General features: G+C 42.7%; 1 protein-coding gene across 10 annotated transcripts in view; it reads right to left on the reverse strand.

Annotated features, from left to right (window-relative positions):
• Positions 1 to 23,899, reverse strand: part of ARVCF (ARVCF delta catenin family member) — a 974,893-nt gene that overhangs the window by 94,122 nt on the left and 856,872 nt on the right. For 9 of the 10 annotated variants that reach the window (XM_088476674.1, XM_088476676.1, XM_088476675.1 and 6 more), the window contains 2 exons: positions 11,833 to 11,991; positions 8,816 to 9,426 (listed from right to left, as the gene is read on the reverse strand). In XM_088476674.1, coding sequence (XP_088332800.1) covers positions 8,816 to 9,426; positions 11,833 to 11,991 — 770 coding nt within the window. Of the gene's footprint in view, positions 1 to 8,815; positions 9,427 to 11,832; positions 11,992 to 14,905; positions 14,929 to 23,899 lie in introns of those variants that run through there. The other variant, XM_088476679.1, reaches the window with a different exon arrangement.

The raw sequence follows: 23,899 nt of genomic DNA on the forward strand, positions 1-23,899 counted from the left end.
TTACTAGGCAATTTGGGCAATAATCAATCAGTAACCTGCACATCTGCCAACACGTTTTAATTCCTCTATGCACAAAGCGTGAATTTTTCTCCTTGTGTAAAACAAGTGACCTGAGCACTCCTCCTCTTTGCCAAGGGTCAGGAAAAGACCAATCCCTAATATAGTCTGCTGTCCAAATAGATGTTAATACTGCTCATATTATACCCTGTGTGCTATAGATGTGCTTGCTAAGGAACCGTTTGCGTCTGTATAATTACCAAGGTGCTGATGCATAGTTTGGCTGAAGCCTGTTAGCAGAGCGGATGTGGCACATTGCATGCTCAGAAATGGAGGAGAGCATATGAATGGGAGAATGCAATGTTACACAATTAGACGCATCATTCCTTATAACCAAAGAGGTGGAACTGGGGTGTGTAGAAGCATTGTCACGTTTATGCAGACCAGCAATTAAGGCGTATATCTTGTATCTAGGATAGGACAGGCGCACACTGATGCAACTTTTAATAAACCAGGTGCATATGGGTACCAGGCAGAGTCAGACAAGTCTTGAGTGACGCGTCGCTTTCCATATGGACAAAACTATGCTAATTTTCCATGCATGTTTCTTTTCAGTGATGTATGCCCATTATACTTCCAACTCTGCATCAGCACCAGGGTCTCTAAATTCATTTACAAAGCTGGTGAAACGCACGCCGGAGAGCGGTTTTAGACACATGGCGCGCATCTCTTGAAGTTTGTACTCTCTGATTGTGAGCGCTCAAGACTGGATATTAGTAAGCAGGTAAATGTTCATTTAATGATTGCATGATCGCCTGTGAATGACACCTGTGGACATCTCTTGATAGCGATGCTATGTGTTTTATTTGATTGGGGGTGTGTCTATCTATTATACTTGGGGGGTATATATAGACTCATTTGTTCTGGTGGTGGGACTTGCTGCTTGGATTATGCGGGATGTGATTCTTTGGTCTTGACAAAGGGCACTGAGGGGCCCGAAACGTCGACTGTTCATATTGTCTAAGGTGCTATTATAAATAATTAAAGTTGCCTACCCACTGTATGAAGATTGGTGAGTGCTCTCTCTTCGTTTGCATGTATATATGGCCGCCTATGGATGGACTCTGGTAGGTGTCCTGAGTTATGCACCCCAACAAGCTGACTTTTTTATTTTGGTGAGTGCCGTTCTATACACTACTGGACTAAATATATATATATATATATATATATATATATATATATATACACATACAGACACACACATACATGTACATACACACATATGCATACATAACATAAGCCATTTATTGGGACAGTGATCACAGCAAGCAGTTACATATGGCTGCATAACACTGCATTGCCAGCCCATCTGAGCTGAATGTTTTGGGTTTTTTCCCAGATGTGAGCACCATTCCACAATCGAAGTCCCCTGCTCTGCGGGCCATTGGAGCAAGTCTGGGGAAGTGGCAGAACATATTTCTCCGCATTCAGTATGAAAAGTCGGCTGCCTCATGACCGGCAGTTCGATTCCCGGCTGCGGCAGCCCGACAAAACAGCAGAGCCCGGCAGCGCTGGGAATCCCGATCGTCCCTAAGGTAAGTATAAACTAACCTAACCTACCCCCCTAACCCTCCTTAGGGGTGCCTAAGCCTAACCTCCCCCCCAAGTGCCTAACCCTAACCTCCCCCTCTAAGTGTCTAACCCTAACCCCCCTTCCCCGCTGCCTAAACCTAAGTCCCCCGGGGGTGCCTAACCCTAACCCTCCCTCCCCATAGCCTAACCCTAACCCTCCCGGGGGAGATGCCTAGCCCTAATTCCCCCCCGGGTACCCTAAAACTAACCCTCCCCCCCGCGGCTGTCCTCTCGCGGCGCCGGCATCCCTTCGATCGGGATGCCGGATGCCTGTCTCCCGGCATCGGGAAAATGATAGGCGGCTAGATTTTAGACGCCTGTCATTCAACCCTAGGCGGGATAGAGGATTCGGGAGCCGGCGGTCGGAATTGCGGCCGCCGGCTTCCTAAACGTATCCCATTTCTCCTTACATACTGATAGTGTATATAATAATATATTAATAATTGACTGTACAGATGGTCTATAGTATAGGCTGCAGGGTAGAGAGTCTAACAAATCAAAAGTCCTGAATCAAACATTTAGCTCATATAAATAACATAGGTGATTAAACATCCCATAATATCAACACAAATATAATCTAACCATCAGGAGACAGAATTGAGCTTTCCATCCACACACTCCCCACCTCATACCTCATAGTAAGACACCTGTCTCTTCAGCTGGCAGCTGTTCTCTGGTCTCTCTGGTCCAGTGCGGTGATTGAGTGCTCAGATCTACACACACAGCAGAGAAGAGAAGCTGCTACCACTGGACATATACAGCAGCTCCATTTTGTCCCTTATACTGCAAGTTATGGCCACAATTCTAGTAAAATTGTATTTTATATACTATTGCTGTTGTGGTCATGATTTGAACCGCTGGCTGGGAAGTTTCGGGCCAACCAAAAGCCCCCCTTCACCCAGTTGCATTTGCCTATGAGAGAATTAGACTGTGGTGCCTCAAAAACATTTCCTTGTCAATAGGAAAGTACTTTTGTACTGTGCAACAAGATTCTTCCCACTCTGTAGTCAACAGCCAAGGCAAGAAAATAACTGATCGCGGAGTGCATGGCCATCACAAGAACAGAATTTCATTTAATCTGGGATTCCAAATTGAACAGAAAAAAGCAAGCAGTGAAGTGGTCTCCGCTGGGACATGTTGGACAGCTCGAACTACAACTGGGACACGCCCTGATTTTACCTAAACAAAAGTTTGTGAAGGCCTAGGACCATACTTGCCTACTTTTGAAAAAGCTTTTCAAGGAGATTATGAAAGCAACACCTATGAGCTCGGCAGTAAAGTGGGCGTGTACTGCTACATCTGAGGGGTGTGTCATAAAATTGACTTACATCCAAATGTAAATGAGCCCCAAAGCAGTTCGTAAGATCTATGTGTTGATGAAAACACACTGATACTTTGCAGAAAATGCATGTAGTCATAGGGATCATTGTGCCTTAGAACCAATGCAGAAAAATTATACTAATGTACCTATTTGTATGTATATATCACTGGTTTTTCTTTTATATAACAGTATCATAATGGAGGTTATGGTGCATACACATGGTCAGATTTTTCCTTCAGATCTGAACAATAACGATTTGAAAATCGTTCAGTCGTTCATATCTGAAGGAAAATCTGACATACCTGAACCATGGACGATGAACGATGCGCGTTCCCGTTTGTCAGATAACGATATCTGACATCTGATGTGTTTGCAGTCAACGATTCCATTCATTTTAATGCAGTCAAAAATCGTTCAAAACTTTGGTAAAATCGTTCAATCGTTCATCTGACAAATCTGACAAATCTGACCGTGTGTATGCTCCGTAAGTTGCAATCAGGGAGATTGCTAGACTGTTCAGGGAGATTGCTAAAAAATTTCAGGTAGTCTCCCTGACAATGAGGGAAAGTTGGCAAGTATGGCTAGGACATAATGGAATTAAAATTGTACAGGCTCATTAAAAGACACAAAGATTTGGCATGGGTGGCTATCCAGGGGCTCTGCTCCGTAGGACAATTTCAGAATGTTTGCAGATACACACATGGGGGGATGATTCAATTCAGCGCGATGTTGAATAGCCCCTGGAAGAAGTTCCCGGAGTTATTCAATTGACTGTGCTGTTAAGTCCGACTACAGGATTTCTGCTCATACCCTCCTGAGGTGTGAGCAGATATCAGAGTGAAGTGCTGGCCACGATGCTGTTTTCTGGCGTAGTGTGGCGCTAACAGCATCATGGCCGGCACTTTGGTTGGAGAATGTCGGCTAGCGTGACTAAACACCCAGTTTAAAGCGCGGTAACCTGCATTCACCGACTTAAGAGGTTCTATTCGAACTTAACAGCGTGGTCAATTGAACTGCTTCCCAGGGCTATTCAACATCGGGCTGAATTGAATCGCCCCCATGTTCAGTGATGCCTTCAGAATGAGGAAATCTCTATCCGCCTGATTTGGGGCTGTCTTTGGAACATGAACCCAGAGACCATGTGCCCAGTAGCACTCAGTACTTTATAGACTATTTCCTGTTTCCAGTGCCTATGGGTGCATGGAAATATAAACGGTGTTATGGGCACTGTGGTCTTTTGAGGAACTGCTTCACGTACAAAGATGTCAATGTATTTGTCTTATACTGTTTTTTTTATTTACGTATGCCAATAAAGTAACATTTTTTAAATGCATTTACTTTAAAAAAGTTAAACTGTAAATTTAACAAACAAGGTGTATTTATTTTAAAGGGGCGGGATGTACCACTAAATGCGGACAAACTGCAACTGCAGTTTTCAGAAGTTTGACAGCAATTCCCAAATGTATAAAGCTTTGGAAAGTGAAAGTTTCTGTAGCTTGCACCAGATAGGCTAATTGGCTTCTTTTCGGCTAATTTCCCTAGGGATCCAATAAGATTCCTCCCCGTGCCCCCCACGACTGCATGCACATGTGCAGAAGGACTCCCAGGTCATAAACACTGACGTCCTCACACCGCAAAGGACAGCCCTTAGTGGAAATGCTGTCCTTTGTGTTTTTAATCAGAATACTACATGCATATGGCATTAATTAGCATGTGGTAAGCGGCGGGATGTATCACATTCAAAAGGAGTAGCTATAATTGCCATAATTATAACACCATTTTATAAAAAGTGGAACATGCAACAATTTGATTGGTTAATCATCCTAGTTTTTCTATCAAACTCAGTATTTACAAATATTTACATACTACAGGTTGAGTCTCCCATATCCAAAATGTTTGGGCCCAGGGGTATTTTAGATAACGGAATATTACGTATTTTGGAATATATGCATACCATAATGAAATATCTTGAGAATGGGAACCAAATCTAAACACAGAATGAATTTGTGTTTCATATACCCCTTATACATATAGCTTGCAGGTAATTTTATACAATATTTTGAATAAATTTGTGCTTTAAACAAAGTTTGTATACACTGAACCACCAGAAAGCAAAGGTTTCACTATCTAATACCTCTTTTCCACCAAAAACCCGGGTATGACCTGGGTTTTTGGACATGGTTCCAACCCAGGTCAGGCCCCATTTACACTGCACCTTCGATCTGGGTTACTCCCAGGTCAGCCCTGTGCACACTGAACCCCGATCTGCCCTGCTAAATCTGTGAGGTCATAAAAAGTGGGAGGTGACTGCTCCACAGCCACCAATCAGCTCATTTTAGGCATGACCGTTTACACTGCACCATTACCCGGGTCCATCCTGGGTCCAACCCTGGTAGCTACCTGGGTTGGATTGCTGGGTCACTTGACCCGGGTTATTTTTCAGGGACCCTTTTACCCTGAGCTGCGACCCAGGTAGACCCAGCAAAAACCCAGGTTTTTGCTCTGGTGTAAAAGGGTTATAAAAGTCATGCTAAATAAAAAATTGGGATATGGGCGACTCAACCTGTACTAAAGTAATTATTAAATAAATTTAAACACGGGTACATGATCTATTATTCTGCATGATTGGGACATATTTGGATTGCAAGTTTGCAGACCATGTCTGCCTATAATATACAAATTTAAATATTCATGTCTTTACCTACATGGTCTCTGGCATTGCCCTCCTCATTAAACTTTTTAGCAGTGCTGCTAACAGTAGCTTTCGTCATGCGTGTTCAAAATAAATAACTAAAACATAAGCAACTATTTTAGTTTTCTTCCTGAACGTTTGGGAAAGTCTGTAGAACTGGTTTCTAATATCCCATACCTAGCGTTCCCGCTAGGCTGTTTAAGCGGGGCGCGGCGCCCTGCCCTCCTTCTGGAGGGCAAAAAGCACCCTGCCCTCACAGCCAGCAGGTGCCGTCCTCACCCGCGGGTCGCAGTGTCCGGCGAGTGGGGAAATGTGCGGTGACCCGCATGCGCCCGGCATCTATTCTCCCTGTCAGCAGCGCTTGGGGGCTGCCCGGCGTGTCCGTAAGTGCTGGACATGCCCAAAGAGTGACGAAAAGGGTGACGCGTGTTATAGACACGCCCCCTTTTCAATAGCCGCGCTCCCTTTTCGGGTGCGCGCGTCTAAGGCGTGCGCGGCAGTGTCTTCTCTAGCTCTGGCGCCCTACCTGTCGCCGGAGCTAGAGTGAACACTACATACCAGTATGTGTATATTAAAATATGTACATACAGCCATGGGCAAAAAATTTCAGAATGACACAAGTATTGGTTTACACAAAGTTTGCTGCTTCAGTGTTTTTAGACCTTTATGTCAGATGTTACTATGGTATACTGAACTAAAATTACAAGCATTTCATAAGTGTCAAAGGTTTTTATTGACAATTACAATAAGTTTATGCAAAGAGTCAATATTTGCAGTGTTGATCCTTCTTTTTCAAGACCTCTGAAATTCGCCTTAGCATGCTGTCATTCTTGCCTAATCAATGCTTGGAGTTTGTCAGAATTTGTGGGGTTTTTGTTTGTCCATCCGCCTCTTGAGGATTGACCACAAGTTCTCAATGGGATTAAGGTCTGGGGAGTTTCCTGGCCATGGACCCAAATTTTTGATGTTTTGTTCCCCGAGCCACTTAGTTATCACTTTTGCCTTATGGCAAAGTGCTCCATCATGCTGGAAAAGGCATTGTTCATCACCAAACTGTTCTTGGATGGTTGGGAGAAGTTGCTCTTGAAGGATGTTTTGGTACCATTCTTTATTCATGGCTGTGTTCTTAGGCAAAATTGTGTGTGAGCCCACTCCATTGGCTGAGAAGCAACCCCACACATGAATGGTCTCAGGATGCTTTACTGTTTGCATGACACAGGACTGATGGTAGCGCTCACCTTTCCTTCTCCGGACAATCGTTTTTCCAGATGCCTCAAACCATCTGAAAGGGGATTCATCAGAGAAAATAAATTTACCCCAGTCCTCAGCAGTCCAATCCATGTACCTTTTGCAGAATATCAGTCTGTCCCTTATGTTTTTCCTGGAGAGAAGTGGCTTCTTTGCTGCCCTTCTTGACACCAGGCCATCCTCCAAAAGTCTTCGCTTTACTGTGTGTGAAGATGCACTCACACCTGCCTGCTGCCATTCCATGAGCAAGCTCTGCACTGGTGGTGCCCCGATTCTGCAGATTAATCAACTTTAGGAGAAGGTCCTGGTGCTTGTTGGATGTTCTTGGGCAACCTGAAGCCTTCTACACAACTATTGAACCTCTCTCCTTGAAGTTCTTGATGATCCGATAAATGGTTGATTTAGGTGCAATCTTACTAGCAGTAATATCCTTGCCTGTGAAGCCCTTGTGTGCAAAGCAATGATGACTGTTAACCATGGTTACCTGCAAGGAAACACGTGCAGAGGAAGAACAATGATTTCAAGCTCCAACCTCCTTTTAAAGCTTCCAGTCTTTTATTCTAACTCAATCAGCATGACAGAGTGATCACCAGCCTTGGCCTTGTCATGCTGTCTGGTCAGTGATTTTCTCGTTAACAGTCAGCTGGTCCTTTTGTGGCACGGCTGAAATGCAGTGGAAATGTTGTTTTTGTTAATAAGTTCATTGTCATTGCAAAGAGTGACTTTGCAATTAATTGCAATTCATCTGATCACTCTTCATGACATTCTGGAGTATATGCAAATTGCCATCATAAAAACTCAAGCAGCAAACTTTGTGGAAACCAATACTTGTGTCATTCTCAAAACTTTTGGCCATGGCTGTAGACCGATCTACCATTTTAATAAAGGTCAAGGAAAAAAGTATATCTTTTAGAAAATCACTTGACTTCCCATACAGTTTAAATATTGGTAAAGCATATATTTACAATATGATTTGTTTGTTTTTGTATCTTTGATTGGGACTTGACTTTTTTTTCCTGACCATATATATTTTTTCGATTTATATAATAAATATATGGTCAGGAGAAAAAAGTCAAGTCCCAATCAAGATACAAAGTCAAACAAATAAACAAAAAGATGAAGCTGTAGAAACAATAAGTTTACGCAATTCAAACATGAGAAGTAACAATGACTAGGTTTTAGGTAAATAGGAGGAATGAAATTGTTTTTTTTTGGGTGCTCTAAGTAATTGGCGCCCGACAGAGCAATTCAATTGTTGCTCCGATCAAGTGCAAATGCTGCGAGTGCCCACATTTCTGTACACAAACTTCTGAGGTGGTGAGCAGAAATGTGTGAAAAGTCTGGTTTCTGGGCACCCAAACCAAGCGCGACTAAACACGATGCTTTTTTGGCATGACAGACAAGTGTGATAATTAATGGGTGCCTAAAACAATTTAATTGCTTGTGTTGGACACCCATTAATTATCGCCACCCAAAAAAAATATTGAATCGTCCCCTAAGTGAGAATTTTCAGCACTGGCAGGGTTGTAGCTCCCAGGAGGTGAATATTAAATACACCACCAGTAAATTCTTTGACTGTATCTGAAATGTCAACTCATTAAACGAAACTCAATTAAAACTGTAAGCAGGTTTTGAAAAGGTAAAAAGTCCATTCAGCAGCTACTTATCAGCCGGGAAACCATTATATAGAAAGCCATGTAAGGGTATAACAACTCAAAAAACAGACTGACACATTGCAATTCACTGGGAAACACAGTATATACTGGTAAGGAAAGATATGAAGCAAACCAATGCTTCTGTTTTCCCCAACATTATAATTGTGACACTCACAGTGTAAAAAAAAAAACAAATATAAGGGTTATTAAAGTGCACCATTGTCCACAAAAATGGAATTATTGTTTTTTTTTTTGTACCGGTTGTTTTACCTTGTCTTGTGGGGTCTGCCTGTCAAGGGCATGCCAGGAAGGACTCTTCTATTCATTGTTGAATAATCGGGATCTAATTCATAACCCTCATCATCTGCTCCAAGACTACGGTTGTCATCCTCTAGACCATATGGCTCTGGCTGGAAACGCTCAGGTTGGGAACGGTTCAGGTCCACATTACTGCCAATTGGCACTTGTGGCTGTGCAATGGGGACATAGTTTTCCCTACGTGATGGGAGAGTGTAACTGCCATCTTCAGGGCGGTAACTATTGCCTGGAGTGTAGGCATATCGAGGGCGGTAATTAATTCCACGTGACAGGCTTCCATAGTTGTCTGGTATTTCTCCATAGCCTTCATGTGCCATGAAAGGTCGATATGGGGTATCATGAGGATCACCATAAGAGTCGGTGTAGCTGTTGTTATAGGATCTGGTCAAAGTTGAGGAAGCTTGTGGGGTAATAAAACGGTCCCCATTTTTAATGTATCGCCTGTCAATAGAATCCGTGTAGCCACTGATAGGAGAGGAGGCATCAATCACAGGCATCCCATCTGGACCAAGTGGCACTTGACGCACAGTTCTTGTAGTGACTGTTTTTACCATCTTCGTAACCTGGAGAAGAAAATGACTGTTTTAAATTAAAACTGTAAAGTCTAGCTTCCATTACATAATCAACTACTTTCCTTCTGGTTATTGAGAAATCATTAAACTTTCCCAATTAAATTGTAACAGATTTCAAAGGTTCCCTATGGGATGATGGTGTAATTTCAGGCACACTGTCAGGTAATGATATTATCTATCTAGCAAGCATATGTACCGCTAGTGCATGGTTCAAATACGGGAACAAAATTAACAGAATATCTGAGGTCATGTTATATTGCCTTAGTACAAATGTTGGTGACAGATTTTTGCCATCGTTGGAGAGTCCAGTGAATGTGGGGTATGGGTGGATGACTGACAACAACCTGAGCATTGGTAAATATGGGCTTTTTAATGTTTTAAATTATTTTATTTTTTTTAAATATGAAATATTTGGTAGGAAAAAAGAATTATAGTAGGAAACAAACATAAAAAAATAGTAAAAGGGCAGCATTGGCAACTGACGATACAACTTAAGTGAAAGCTTAAAAAAAAAAACATGCAGAATGACAGTAGTTAAAAACTGTCCAACTGATCTTTATTTTTAAATGTGTGATAATTGTCCTAGACATTTTAGCAAGGATACTGAACTACTATCAACGCCTTCTTCCCAGCGCTCAGATACAGTAATAATTAGCGGGGCCCATACAGTTCAAAATAAACACTATGTTCACTCAGGTGGAACCCGACATGTCCATGTACTGCTGTAAATCAACCAGAAAGTGAGATGTCCAAGGTCATGTTTTCCCCCAGCGGGCTAAGAAGAGCACATGCAACTTTCAACATCTAACATTTTACCAAGACATAGAAACTTTCACACATATACCTTCCAGTCTTTACCTTATGTTTGTTATTTATTTATTTATTTGTATCATGGTCCCTTTACTGTACGGACCAGTAAAATAAGTTGGCACTTTATAAATAAAGGATAATAATATAATTTAAAAAAATGCATATTTTTACATACTAATTTTCACTTTATAAACGCAGAAAAACATATGGGCATAAAGTGTCCTAAATAGTGCTGTACAACTGGTGGCTGACAGCAAGTCACAGCACAGCACAGTCAGCCTGCAGTTACACCAACACTCTATAGCTTCACTCTGCAAAGTCACAGCATCACGTGGCCTAACTAGCTGGAACCGCTGCTGTGTAACTAATACAAGCTGTATATTTCTATTTAAGACTGCAGCATGTTTAGTAGTTTAGCTGGTAGAAACCACCAGTGATTTTTATCAGATGGAAGCAAAATTGCTGAAATTCCATTCCATTGGCACGCATAGGCATCAGAAGGGCACTGAGCTGTTATACTTGGCACAAGCAATGTATGGTGTACATTAGGCTGTTATCATGGGCGCAGAGCTCTATATGAGGGAAAGTGACAGAAGAGCATGGTACTTATACTGGGAGTAGGGCTGTGCATTTTGAGCATGGGACACTGGTGGATATGAGACAGAGCAAGTAAATTGAGTATTGTGCTTAGTAATCATATTTGTGCTATATAAATTATTTATTCCTGTGCAATACTGTGTGCTATGCAAGTCTCTCCATTTCACGGCACAGAGCACAGTGCTAATTTCCCCATTACTGTTTGTCTATGCCACCATTTAGATCTAGAAAATGGTAGTCCTTAATTCCTGAGACTGTTCTACATATTGGCAAGAAAAAAAAATAATCCCCCAGCACACCTCAATGGGCCAGCAAAGGAGACTTACATCCTAGATTTACCTCTCCCTTAAATGCATTAAATTGATTGAGCAACCACCATTCAGGGAAACAATGTTCTACATATTCCCGGACAGAATTACTAGTGAAAATAATCTCTATAAGATTTGACAACATTTTTTTGGTATAATACAGCTTTAAGAAATGGATTTTGCTAAATGCTGGAAGCAGGAAACAAAGTCAATACATGAAAACTAAAAAAAAAAAAACAGGATCTAAGGAAATTTGTAGATACAGACATATTCGTTTAGGATTTATAAGATGTGCATCTGAAACATCAGCAAGGTGCCCTTCACTGGTTTAACATGCAAAACGCTCAATTCCCAGCACCGGAACCACATGAGAATAGAAGGGAAGGCTAAACTCCCCTTTGTGTTTGGAATACATGAGAGGCACTTTCGTGCTCCATCTGCAGATTTAAAATTGCTAGGTTGAAGACAAAGCTATGAGAGGTTGCTGAGAGCAGCTTCACTTCCAGCACAGAAGAGTAAAAGATTGCAGAGTCCAATCACTTCACTGAATAATTATCTTCCCCTAAGGAGACAACGAATGTCTGTCCAAAGTGATTTAGAAATAAAATCTGGTCTCAGTGATAAAAACATAAGGACTTGTTCAGGCCACAGAGTAAGTGACTGAGCTGGACTGACTCATTACCTTGGTTTCTGTCCTCCTTGTGGTTCCATCCTCTGAAGTGACAATAGACACATGGGAGGTGGGTGTTCCAGGATCTTCTTCTACAGTGACCGTCTCTTCCAGCATCTCTGGAGGTTCCTGCATCATGGCAATTGACGTCTGGTTACTGGGACTTTGCTCCTGTAGAGAAGCCAATATATAGGTTATTGGGAAAATAAAGTTTTATTATAATTTTTTCTTAAAAGAAAGTATATGATGCAGGCAAAATATGATCATTATGCAAGCCATCAAGTGAAAAAAAATATTTAAATGTAGGAGCATAAATAGCAATTCAGCATAGATGTAAATATCCAGAGTAACTATCTCAGTTTTTTCACTTGAGAAATAAACATTGGTACAAGATAAATGAAAATAACATTCCCGTCTAAGCAGAACTAAACACAACAAAAGAAAATTCAAGGTCAACATAGTGTTATCTACGTAGAGCGCAATGATAATCCCATAACAATGATAGTGCTCAACGGTTTGGTTTTTTTATTTTGTGGTATGCAGATAAACCTATATTTTGTAATAAACACGGAATCTATTAGCTTGACTCTAACCAAGTCATTAGCTTCAGTAAAAGCAATACAAATTCACTATAAAATACTAAACATATCAAGATATGATCCCTGACTATTCATACTGTGTCAAATTGAAAATAGCCTATTTAATTTTTTTTTTAAAGGCTATATATTTCACAATAAACAAATTTACATGGAGAAATTGGTTTATTGAAGGTCAGTCTTTGCTTATTCCAGATCAGTGATATTACGCAAACTGGGGATACCTGATCACTGCATCTCATTCACCTGTACAGGGCCCAGGTCGTACCTACTGTATACAAACTCTGTAGTGCCACTAGGACATGAGATAATGTAATCCTGGCGTGATAAGCTATTAAATTCTATAAAGCACTAAATATTATTACAGCTGCTTGATGTATGTTCTCTGATAAATAGTGCTCCACTGCAGGATGGATATTAGAAACAAACAATGTATTGATAGTGAGGAAATCACAGAACAAACCTTGTGGAGTGATTGAGTGAATGCCCATGGCATGAGGTCTGCCTTGGGCTGAGGGTAGGCTTAATCTGTCACTGACAATTGGGAGAGCATGCAGACAAGAGCGTTCAAGTGAAACAAAACTACCAGAGAACAGAAAGAATGTAAAGAAGAAATAGAAATATATATCCCATAGTCAAGAATGTATATTAATATAAGAGAAATGTATCAATTGTTGGATTTTTGAGCAATTCTGAAATATACAGCAATAAGTTATATGAAGTTAATTTTAATTATACCACACTAATACAAATCACTCACGGTAACACGGGACTAAGATTTCTGATCCCAGATAACAGTAAATGTAATGCTCTATAAATGCCCTCCAGTCACTTTTACTAACTACATATTTTCCTTTCCCCTTCTCTCTGTCCCTTTCAGTCATGTATATACATCATCATGCAGTTTATTATCTTTACCCTCTGCTCTTTTTATCAGATATATTTGTGTCGAGAGATGAGCAGCATTGTGTCAGCTCAATAAGCAGCAAGAATGAGCCTTTGCTAGATGATAGAAGTCTTATGTAAGCAAAGGTGAAAACTAGAAAGAATAAGCTATATTTTGTGTACATTAAATAAAAGTCAAGTTATCCCAAGGTAGAAACCATTTATCAGGTTACTCAGATTGCTCCCTGTAAAATCACCACAAATAATTAAGGTTTACTTGCAAATATAAATAAAAAATGGAAAAATAAATAGGATTCCACTTTACCCACTTCCCGATATTTCTTGCAACAATATGGTACACACAATAAATGCTGCACAGCGGACATTTCCCACACTAACTCCTATAACCTTGTTTCATTTATATTACAATTTTATTTTTTGACCAAACATGGAGTAGTCAACAGTAAAAAGGAGCATGTCTATATTTAGGGACTGTTAATGCTAAGTATTACGATACTGACCTAGAACTGCCCATGCATAACCTTATGTACAATTTCCCTCACTAGTAATACAGCATGGCAAGTTTTGGGCAGCTGAAGGGCTTATTGACCTTTAACAACCCAGAGAATAACAGGCGTGTGGCATTAAGTAGCTTTAGCAGAGAAATCACTTCTACCTGCACTGTGAAATTGGTATTTATTGCTGGGTATGGGAAGAGAAAATCTCGCTCACATTTAAACCTGATGAGCACTTACCGCTATGCATCCTGATTGTAATATTCATGCATTTGAAATTCATTGCACTCCATATTCAATAGTCATTTATTCAGACATAGCAGAGCTGATTTACAGGCCAAGCTGCTTTTACTGATTAGCATTTAGCACCAATAAATCCCCACCTCAATTTACATGCTTAAGATCAGAAGATAGGAGGTTCTTTCCACTCATAATACATACTAGTGTCCACCTTACTGCAGTAATAGGAGTCTAATCCGTACATTTACATCTATGACCTCCAAATTCAGATAGATCAGAGGGGAGCAAAAGCTGCAAATTATTTATCAGAACTCAGTGGGCCATATATCTATGAATTACATAGTGACAGCACTGGTGATTATTAATATATCTGCAACCCAGGCACTGCCCTGCGTCTCCAGTACACATCACATAGGACATCAATCATTGTGTTTTGGCTATTTAAAAGCTTCATGATGACCGCAGGCATGTACTGGTGCAGTGTCTAATGCCTTAGGCTACATACACACTGACATTAGCATGTTAAACCACAGGTAAAACACAATACATTTATGTGTGTATTTCAAAAGCTTTTGCCTGGGTTACAATTGTATTAAATAAGCATTTCTGTAATAACATATCCAAAGCAAAATAGGAAAGTATCTTGCAGAAGTGAAATGCATACATAAGGTCTACTGAATGACATCTTTGTATGTTTACAATGTGCTCCCATCAGGATGAATCCAAGTAACACATTGGACAAGGACAATTGAAATAAATGCAGTGTGCAAGTGAAACACACTAACAAAAAGCTATTGCGCATTGTCTCATGTGCTACAAATAAAATGACTTCATTTTCCCCTTCCTGACCTGTATCCTATCCCATTAGGTCACTGGTTTGGGCATTTGGGAGGAGCTTCTGTTCTCAGTAAGGGAATGTGGAGACTCTTCCACATAGCTGGAGTGTAATGGCAAGTTAATGCTTCATAGCTGAACATTTTCATTGTGGGATTTACGATCCTTTATAGGAAGAGGAGTGGCCAGAAAAGAGCCAACATTAAAGACTATTAAATACAGGCTTTAGAGATCACTCGGGCTGCGAGCAATGTGCAAGAGTTCGGGAAGTAGCAGGAACACTCTATGCAGTATTATTATTACTACCCCACTAATAACTGGCAACAGACAGGCACATATGTTCAGAGTAACACAATCTTCAGGTCTAGCAGAGATCACCAGTTCCTAGAAATTCCATTCTCTCCCTTGAGAGACTAAATTCCAAGTAAGCAAAAAAGTTTCCCAGAAAAGGAATACTTTCATTATAGGTTAAAAAGTGGTTTATTTTGAGTCTTCTTGCCCTGCAATCTGTAACATAAAAACAAAATTCTAAGACAACGCTACTCTGCAGCAATAGAGGTGTATTTTGTACTGCCTTGTACAGTGTTTCACAGGAATGGAAGGCGTGCTGATACTGCAGGAAAAGCCAGGACAATACCGCACATCTTATGCAACATACATAGTACAGTAGGAACTTGTCGACCATGATTAAAGCAATGCAGTCCCCAACACCACCCAAGTCACCAACCACTTTTCATGACCTCAATTTTGTGAGCCAAAACATAGTCTCCTTTAAATGACTGATTGCCAGGGCAGACACAGCTTAAGTCTGAAAGGGGTCAACCCAGGAATAAGCCGGGTCCAAGGGGTAGTGTGAAAGGAGGTCTCCAACCTGGGACATCGGTTGCATCAATGTCGTAGCCCCGGTTCATGTCTGAAAAGGGCATAATAGTTAATTTAGCAGGGAGAGGTGAATCCATAATAGTTTATTATACCAGAGAGACCTAAATCTGTAGCAATAATTGGGAGGTAACTATTTTCCTATGCACCTCAGGGTCTTTAAGACTCTGATACATTTTTATTTGGAGCAGTCATTTCATTTAGTATGTCGCTGAGTCTCTTTACAGAAAGAGACAGATTTGTTTGATTTGCCAATACTTTGTCATGTGTGAAAGGAAAAGTGCCTGAACCTGAACAAGGGCAGAAAGAGAAAATTATTTGTTCGCTGCTAAGTGGTCGATCAACATGTTGGGGTAGTTTTCTCACGCTGCTGGCAGAAAAAAATTTGTATAGAGAAATTTAACAAGGACCCTCATCTGCTCACTTTCAGTGCATATAAAACTTTTATCCCGCTCTCCAATGCAGCATGAAATTTTCTCTGCACATAACAGTGTTTAGTTTGCAAACAGTGACCCCTAAATTTCAAATTAAAGCCTTTTCTGCACTCAAGAATTAAAATGCCTCATCTTGATAATACATCATTCTTGGCTCTTAGCAGCATATATGAGAAGCATTTATAAGGAAAGGGAGAAGTGGCATGAGGTTCAAGTCTATTTCTGGAATATGAGGTTTAGCAACAGTCTATGCTGAGAAGTATATGTCATTTTTTAGTGTCAAAACCACACTGAAAACAAACTAGCTTTTTCAAAGTTTTCTATACAAAATTATAGATTGGAAGTTATGAAAATTACTTTATTACAAAATAGTTATTATATAAATGATCAGACATCTAAAGTGGAGGGTAACAATAAACTTTAATTTCACTAATTATATGTACTATTATCCTTGCTATATAAGAAACATGGGTTGGGTACGCGGTAATGCTGGCAGTCAGAATCCTGGCAGCATAATCTAGGTACATGCCGGTATGTAGTTTAACCCTTCCCCTAACCCACCATTCTCACAGCCTAACACTAAACCTCCCCTCCCCTCCTGCAGCCTAACCCTAACCGCCCCTCCCCTGCTGCCTGCCCCTAACCCTACCCTCCCGCAGCCCAACCCTCCCCATAGTGTCTAACCCTAACTTATACTTACTTACTCTCCCGATTTGGCCGGGAGCCTCCTAAAAATCGGGTGCCCCTCTGGAAAAGTAGGCAAGCCTCCCGGCCGGCAGTCGCCCCCCCCCAGACCCTCCTGCTAGACAAACCCCAGCAGCGATTGCAATGAATCGCGTCACCATGACCCCGTCCCCTGCTTCACAATGCCGATAATCTCAGTATTGTGTAGCGGGGACGGGGCCAAAATGTTGCGATTCCGTGGCCATGCCCCCACTCTGCCAGAATGTCGGCAAGTATACCCTAACTCCTAACCCTAATACTCACCATCAGGATTCCAGCGCCGGGATTCTGTGCGCCAGCATTGTCTGTGCCAAGATGGTGACTACACTCCAAGAAACACATACTGTCATTTAACTGTAATCTAATGTGGCTGTACCTAAACACAAGACTGAAGGTTAGGATGGTCACGTCGTACAAGATGTGTCTGCTGTGCAAATACCTTTTACAGAGGTAGTAGCTGCACAACCTGCACGTGAGGTATGAAAAGTTGACATTCAGGATGTGGACACTGGCCTGATTCAGCAAGGTTCGCTATTGCTAAAGCATATGCAGGCGGTCAATTGTTGCGTACTGACAGGGCTGGTGCTACCATTAGGCAACATTAGACAGCCGCCTAAGGGCGCTGGCCACTGGAGGGCGCCGCTGGGTCCACAAAGAAAAAAAATGAATGGCATAATTCATGGCTGAGTGGCATATAATGAATTTGTGCCACAGCTGTGTGGTATATTATGAATTGGCAGCCGTGTTATGAGGTACATTATGATTATGGTGCTCTGCTGTCTAATATTCTCTATTGGTATATTATGAATTTGGGACACTGCTGTGACATGTTATTTAACTGGGGATACTGATGCATGACATATTATGAATTGGAGGGAGCAGGGGCGGTTGGTGAAATGTTGCCTAGGGCGCCCGGAAACCTTGCACTGGCCCTGCGTACTGCGCATGCATTGGAGTGCACGTGCGCAAAGGCACCACTGCAATCAAGGAGACCACGTAGATCCATCACAGAGTGATTGACAGGCAGTGAACGTTTGGGGGGTGGCCGCAGGAACATAGGCGCGTGCCTGTCAGTTTGAACGCTGTTGCATGGGCGTGCATGAATTAGCCTCTGCAATTGCATATGCAGCTTGAGTACTCACTGCGTGCAACCAGGTCAGGGATGCTGTAATTCTGCGCGAGGAGTCGATGGTACTCGATGTTTCTGATGTTTGCGGAGGTTTGCAAGGTATTTACGGAGAGAGGGGAAGTGGGCGTCTGCATGTTGTCCGTACGAGTGATTTGCGATTGCAAGCTTTAGCATACTTTCACAGCAGACCTGCATGAGCGATTGCAGCCATGATGGCATCAGCGATCCTTGCTGAATCAGTTGAACCATTGTGTATGCTGACATGTGGTTTCCCATAGGAGTTTTAACCAACTCTAAACATCAACATTCGCAATGTCGACATCCCATCCATGTTTATATTCTGAAGTATACAAAACCATGGTTTTCATTCTGCCACCTGGGAAGTCATACAAATACTGACTGGACCACTGATAACAAACACCTGCCGAATGGCAAATAACCATTACAGTCTTCCTCTGGATAGAGCATTACAGAACCCATATTTTAACGTTTACAAAGAATTAGTCTACTAACCTTTTAGCGAGCTGCATAAGGCTGCCCTTTCCAACTACATTTGAAAGGTAAAGATGATATTTTGCACATCGACTCCCACATTTTAACCTTCTACTTCCCAGATATATCTTCTCTTGTAAATAATGTCTTACAGGAACTAATGTTTACTTATGGCATGCCTCTTGTTATTGCTACGGATTTACAGTGTGATAAAACAGTGAATGCATCCCTCTACATTAAATAACCCCTGTACTAAATCATATACTTTCCCAATAACTGTACATTCCATTGAAAGCCTTAACAGCTCCTGTGTTGGATCTTCCCTGCTACATAAAAACCAAGCAGAGCATAAAGTGATGCAAGAGTTCCCGGCCATATGTGACAGCCCAGACACCGCTATACAGATTCAACGTATCACAGAGAGAGTGCCATTCTCTGTGAAGGGAGGGTATTTTGTGTAGGGTAAACACAGTGGAAAACCCTTTTAGGTCGGGAGCATTGGTAGATATCAAAGGGATAAAACACCGCCATCCACGCTCAACGGGCCTGATTCAGATTTAGGAAGAGCATAAGAAATAGCAAGAAACTGGGCATCTTAGTAATACCATACTGCACTGCAGATGGGGCAGATGGAAGATGTGCAGAGAGATCATAATTGCCTACTCCCCTGGGGCTGCTGGGAGCCTCCCGAAAATCGGGTGCCGCTCCCAGCCCACCGCAAGATTAGGCAAGTCTCCCCCCCCCCCCCCCCGAGTCATTGTAATCCCGCCCATACTTTTCGAACTCCGTTAACATTGGCATTATAAAGCGGGGGGCGGGGCCCACTTCAGCCGCCCCTACACCTCCTGCTGCACCGACCTGGCAGCCCCTCCCGGAGATTTAGATTTGGGTGGGGCATGTACAAACTGAAATCTAAAAATAGAGCTGTCCAGCATTTGTGGGCTACATGAAAAAGCAGCCAGTATTTATCTCACATGCAAAAAAAATGTAGGTATTTGCACCCCTTCCATTGCAACATGGTTTTGTCCAGGTAAACACAGGTTACTTGCTATATCTTATGATGCGTACACACGGTACGATTAAAATGCACGTTATGAAAGGTAACGATATTGATCTTATAGTTATCATTCATTTTTTCTGTGCCTCCAACCCACCCAACTACCTGTGATGCGCGGGCTCGTATGGACGATAACGATATTGTCCATCGCCCGTGCATGGAGGCCAACCTGGTCGATATCGATCAGGTTACTATAGGGCAGGGCTTGACAAATTATTCTAAAATCTAGAAGCAAGGATGAAAGTGTAAGAGCCAGACCACCTTCCCCCCAAAAAAATTACAGGAGTGAGTGAGGAGCACAGCTGTGTGTGTTATGCAATTGTTATACACACTATACTAGTCCACAAAATGGTCACAGTTGAATGGATATAGTAAAACGGTGGCCTCCTCACTGCTCTGCAGAGCTCCCCTGCTCCACCCCCCACCCTGCAGTAATAATGGTGCCAGAAAGTACAACAAAACTCCCCTCCCCTCATGGTCACACCACTATCCCTTTGAAACCGCTCTGCAATCCCTGGCCACACATAGACCCTACTACCGGAGAGCTCTATGCAGCCGGAGATAGGAGACAGTAGACAGCCCTGACGTACAGGAGGATCAGCGTAGACTGGGACAGACAGCAGGGATCAGAGCAGGCCAGGATGGACAGGAGGAGTCAGCGCAGGCCGGGGCGGACACAGGCACAGCAGTCACCGCAGGCAACACTCAGCACATGCACTCCTGTGCATGAAATGAACGCCGCAATACTATGGGCACGAATCTCCGCCAGAGCTGATGAGGATCTGCTTCCTCCCTCACTGCAAAATCTGATAGCCAGGCAGCAAAATCTGGTAGCCATGGCGACCTGGCCCTCGGGATTTGTCGAGGCCTGCTATAGTGACCCGCGATTGTTAATCAAGGGTCGTTGGCCATCGCTGGTGGGTTGATGGTGTGGTGGATGATCGATATCTACCATCCAGCACACAGGAAGAGCGTTCAAGGATATTGTTATCGTTGACGATCGTCCCGTGTGTATGCAACATTACTCTATTCTTGTGCATGTTAGGAATGACTATGGGCCTATTTGGGAATAATGTTACATGCAACAAAATAAAAAAGAGGAATTTTAATTTAATTACAGTTAAACTTTATAGAAAATGTGGACTATTCCAAGCTTTAAGTTATTGTCAAGGTTTCAGTAAAAAACGCACCAATCACTGAACAGTCCCCCACCACAAGCTCATATGCCCAGGCTAGTTTAGATTCTAATTAACCTATCCTACCAGTGCTGGATTGTGGGAGGAAACCAGAGCAATCATAGGAAAGCCATCCACCCAAAGAGTGCACTGTTCAGAGTCAAATGGCCCCAGTGCAGTGCCCACTGTTCCATGCCTTTCTCCATTTTGAGAGGCCATAGGAACGATAAGACTTGAATATATCCCAATTACAATCAAACATTCTCAATACTATACAACAAGGCTAAATTATCATCATAAACTACATAAGGTAAAATTAGGTCTAGTCAAGTATATTGTGGGCCAGTCATTGCTTGCAGCACATGGCTAACAATTACACACAAAGGATAAGGAGACTACATACAAACATAGAATTTGATGGCATATAAACACTTGGCCCATCTAGTCTGCCCCTTTAGGGTTAGTGGCTAGGGTTGGGTTAGGGGTTTGGTTAGGGTCGGGTTAAGGTTGTGTATGTAGGGGGTGAGGGTTGTTTGGGTATTAGGGTCAGGACTAGGGCAGTGTTTCCCAAACTGGGTGCCATGGCTATCCTGGGGTGACAGAGGGCACCTGCAAGGGTGCCATGATTTGGTGGTCCAGTACTATATCAAATTAGTTATGGTGATAGTCAAAACCAGTGCTGGTGGCAGCCAATCATAAAATACACAGACAAACAGAAGCGCAACCCTGTCCACCACCACCTAACTGAACCTAAGGAAGACAGGTAAGCACAATTTAGCTAATTTTTTTTGCTGCATTTCTAAACAAGACCTAGGGGTGCCATGAACAAAATTATTAAACTCTAGGGCGCTGTGACTAAAGAAAGTGAACCACTGAGTTAAGGTATTTAAGGTTAGGGTTCAGGGTGACGGTATTAAGGGTTGGGGATTAATGTGGGTTTTAGAGTAGGTGGACAGATACTCACAGACAGGTGACTGAGGAACAGCTGGGAAAAGTATCCAGGATTATATTATTATTATTATTATTATTATTATTATTATTATAATAGCTATATTTACAGGGTGCCACAAGTGGTCCGCAGCACCGTACAGAGGGGAAAACAACAAGACAGAATAATACAGTAAATACATATGTACAATACATGTGAAAACACATGACTTCCTCATTACAATGATGAGCTCGTAGCACTTACTTTAAAAAAAATCTGACATGGAACATATAATTCTGAAGTGTACAGTATGTGCATGCAAATCACTTATAATTGCAGTCCAGATTTCAATCATTCCTGGGTGAAAAAGTAATCAGCTGGTGACCACGTTTGTTATGTGTGAGGTCATCACATGACTGAACTAATGGGACCTGATGGGATATGACAGTCAAATCTGTCTACCATGTTCCAAATAAGAGATGGATCTGGATGCTCAGCAATCTTAACTTGTGATCAGTTTATTCTGCCTGAGGGGTCTATTCAGCATTTATATTTTTACATATAAAAATATGGAAAACAAGAGATATGGTAAGAACTTACCTTTGTTATCTCTGTTTCTACGAAGTCCATAGGGCCCACAGGGTTGATATTGGGGTATAGCTGGATCTGGATCCACAGGCACCACACAGTTAAAGCTTTAGCTCCCAGGATGCACTTGGGTCCATCCTCCTCTATACCCCGCCCCCGAGCCACAGGCACCTCAGTTGGTAAGTAGCCTAGGCCGGAGGAGGAGACGAAACAGAGAGAGAGAAGGAAGACTGGAACACACAAGAAACCATACTCACAGAAATGGGAGACGGAAAAACCAGTGACTAGTCATACAGCCCATTTGAAGCCAGGTGCGTCAGGGCAGGCACCCTGTGGACCCTATGGACTTCGTAGATAGAGATAACAAAGGTAAGTTCTTACCATATCTCTTGTTTTCTACTTCAGGGTCCATAGGGGGTCCACAGGGTTGACCTTGGGGATGTCCCAAAGCAGTTCAACTAAGGGCGGGGAAGCTCCTGTGCAGAAAGGAGAATCCTGCGCCCAAAGGATGCATCCTGAGAGGCAAAGGTGTCAAACGCATAAAACCTCAAAAACGTCTGAATTGAAGACCAAGTGGCTGCCTTACACAGCTGAACAGCGGAGGCACCACGTCTAGCAGCCCAAGAATGAGCCTCAACAGAGGCTGGTACAGGCAAACATAGCGTTCCCGCTAGGCTGTTTTAGCGGGGCACGCGTCCTGCCCTCCTTCTGGAGGGCAAAAAGCACCCTGCCCTCTAGAAAGAGGGCTAAAAGCGCACTGCCCTCACAGCCTGCAGGTGCCGTCTTCACCCGCGGGACACAGTGTCCCGCGGGTGGAGAAATGTGCGGTGACCCGGTCACCACCGGAGAATAGATGCCGGGCGCATGCGCCCGGCATCTATTCTCCCTGTCTGCAGCGCTTGGGGGCTGCCCGTCGTGTCCGTAAGTGCCACGCACGCCCCCAAGTATGACGAAAAAGGGGACGCGTCTTATAGACACACACCCTTTTTATGGCCACGCCCCCTTTTCAGGCACGTGCACAAAGTTGCCCTCTCTAGCTCCGGCGCCCATTCCTGTATATAAGCCTCACGAATAACAGAACAAAGCCAACGGGCTAAAGTTTGTTTGTTGACAGGCCAACCCCTCCTGTGAAAACCAAAGAGGACAAACAAAGAATCGGACCGTCTAACCAAAGTAGTCCGGTCCACATAAATTCTAAGAGCATGGACAACATCCAACGAAGCCTCACTAGCTGTAAGATCAGGAGACTGAAAAGCTGGCACCATCCTGATTGATGTGGAACTTAGAGAGTACTTTAGGCAAAAACTCAGGACGAGTGCGGAGCACCACTCTGTCCTGGTGAAAAATTAAGAAGGTGGGACTACAGGAGAGTGCCCCCAACTCAGACACCCTCCTGGCAGAAGCAATTGCCAGGAGAAAAACAGTCTTAAGTGTTAACCACTTGAGGTCAACCGACTCAATGGGTTCAAAAGGAGGTCCCTGCAGGACCCGAAGAACCACCGCCAAATCCCAAGGTGCCACACAGGAGGCACAAAGGGTGGCTGAATTCTCAGAACACCTTGGAAAAAGGTGTGAACATCCGGTAAAGTAGCAATCCTGCGTTG

Source organism: Taudactylus pleione, unplaced genomic scaffold (genome assembly GCF_031769625.1).
Source record: "Taudactylus pleione unplaced genomic scaffold, aTauple2 ptg000191l, whole genome shotgun sequence".
Taxonomy (NCBI): Eukaryota; Metazoa; Chordata; class Amphibia; order Anura; family Myobatrachidae; genus Taudactylus; species Taudactylus pleione.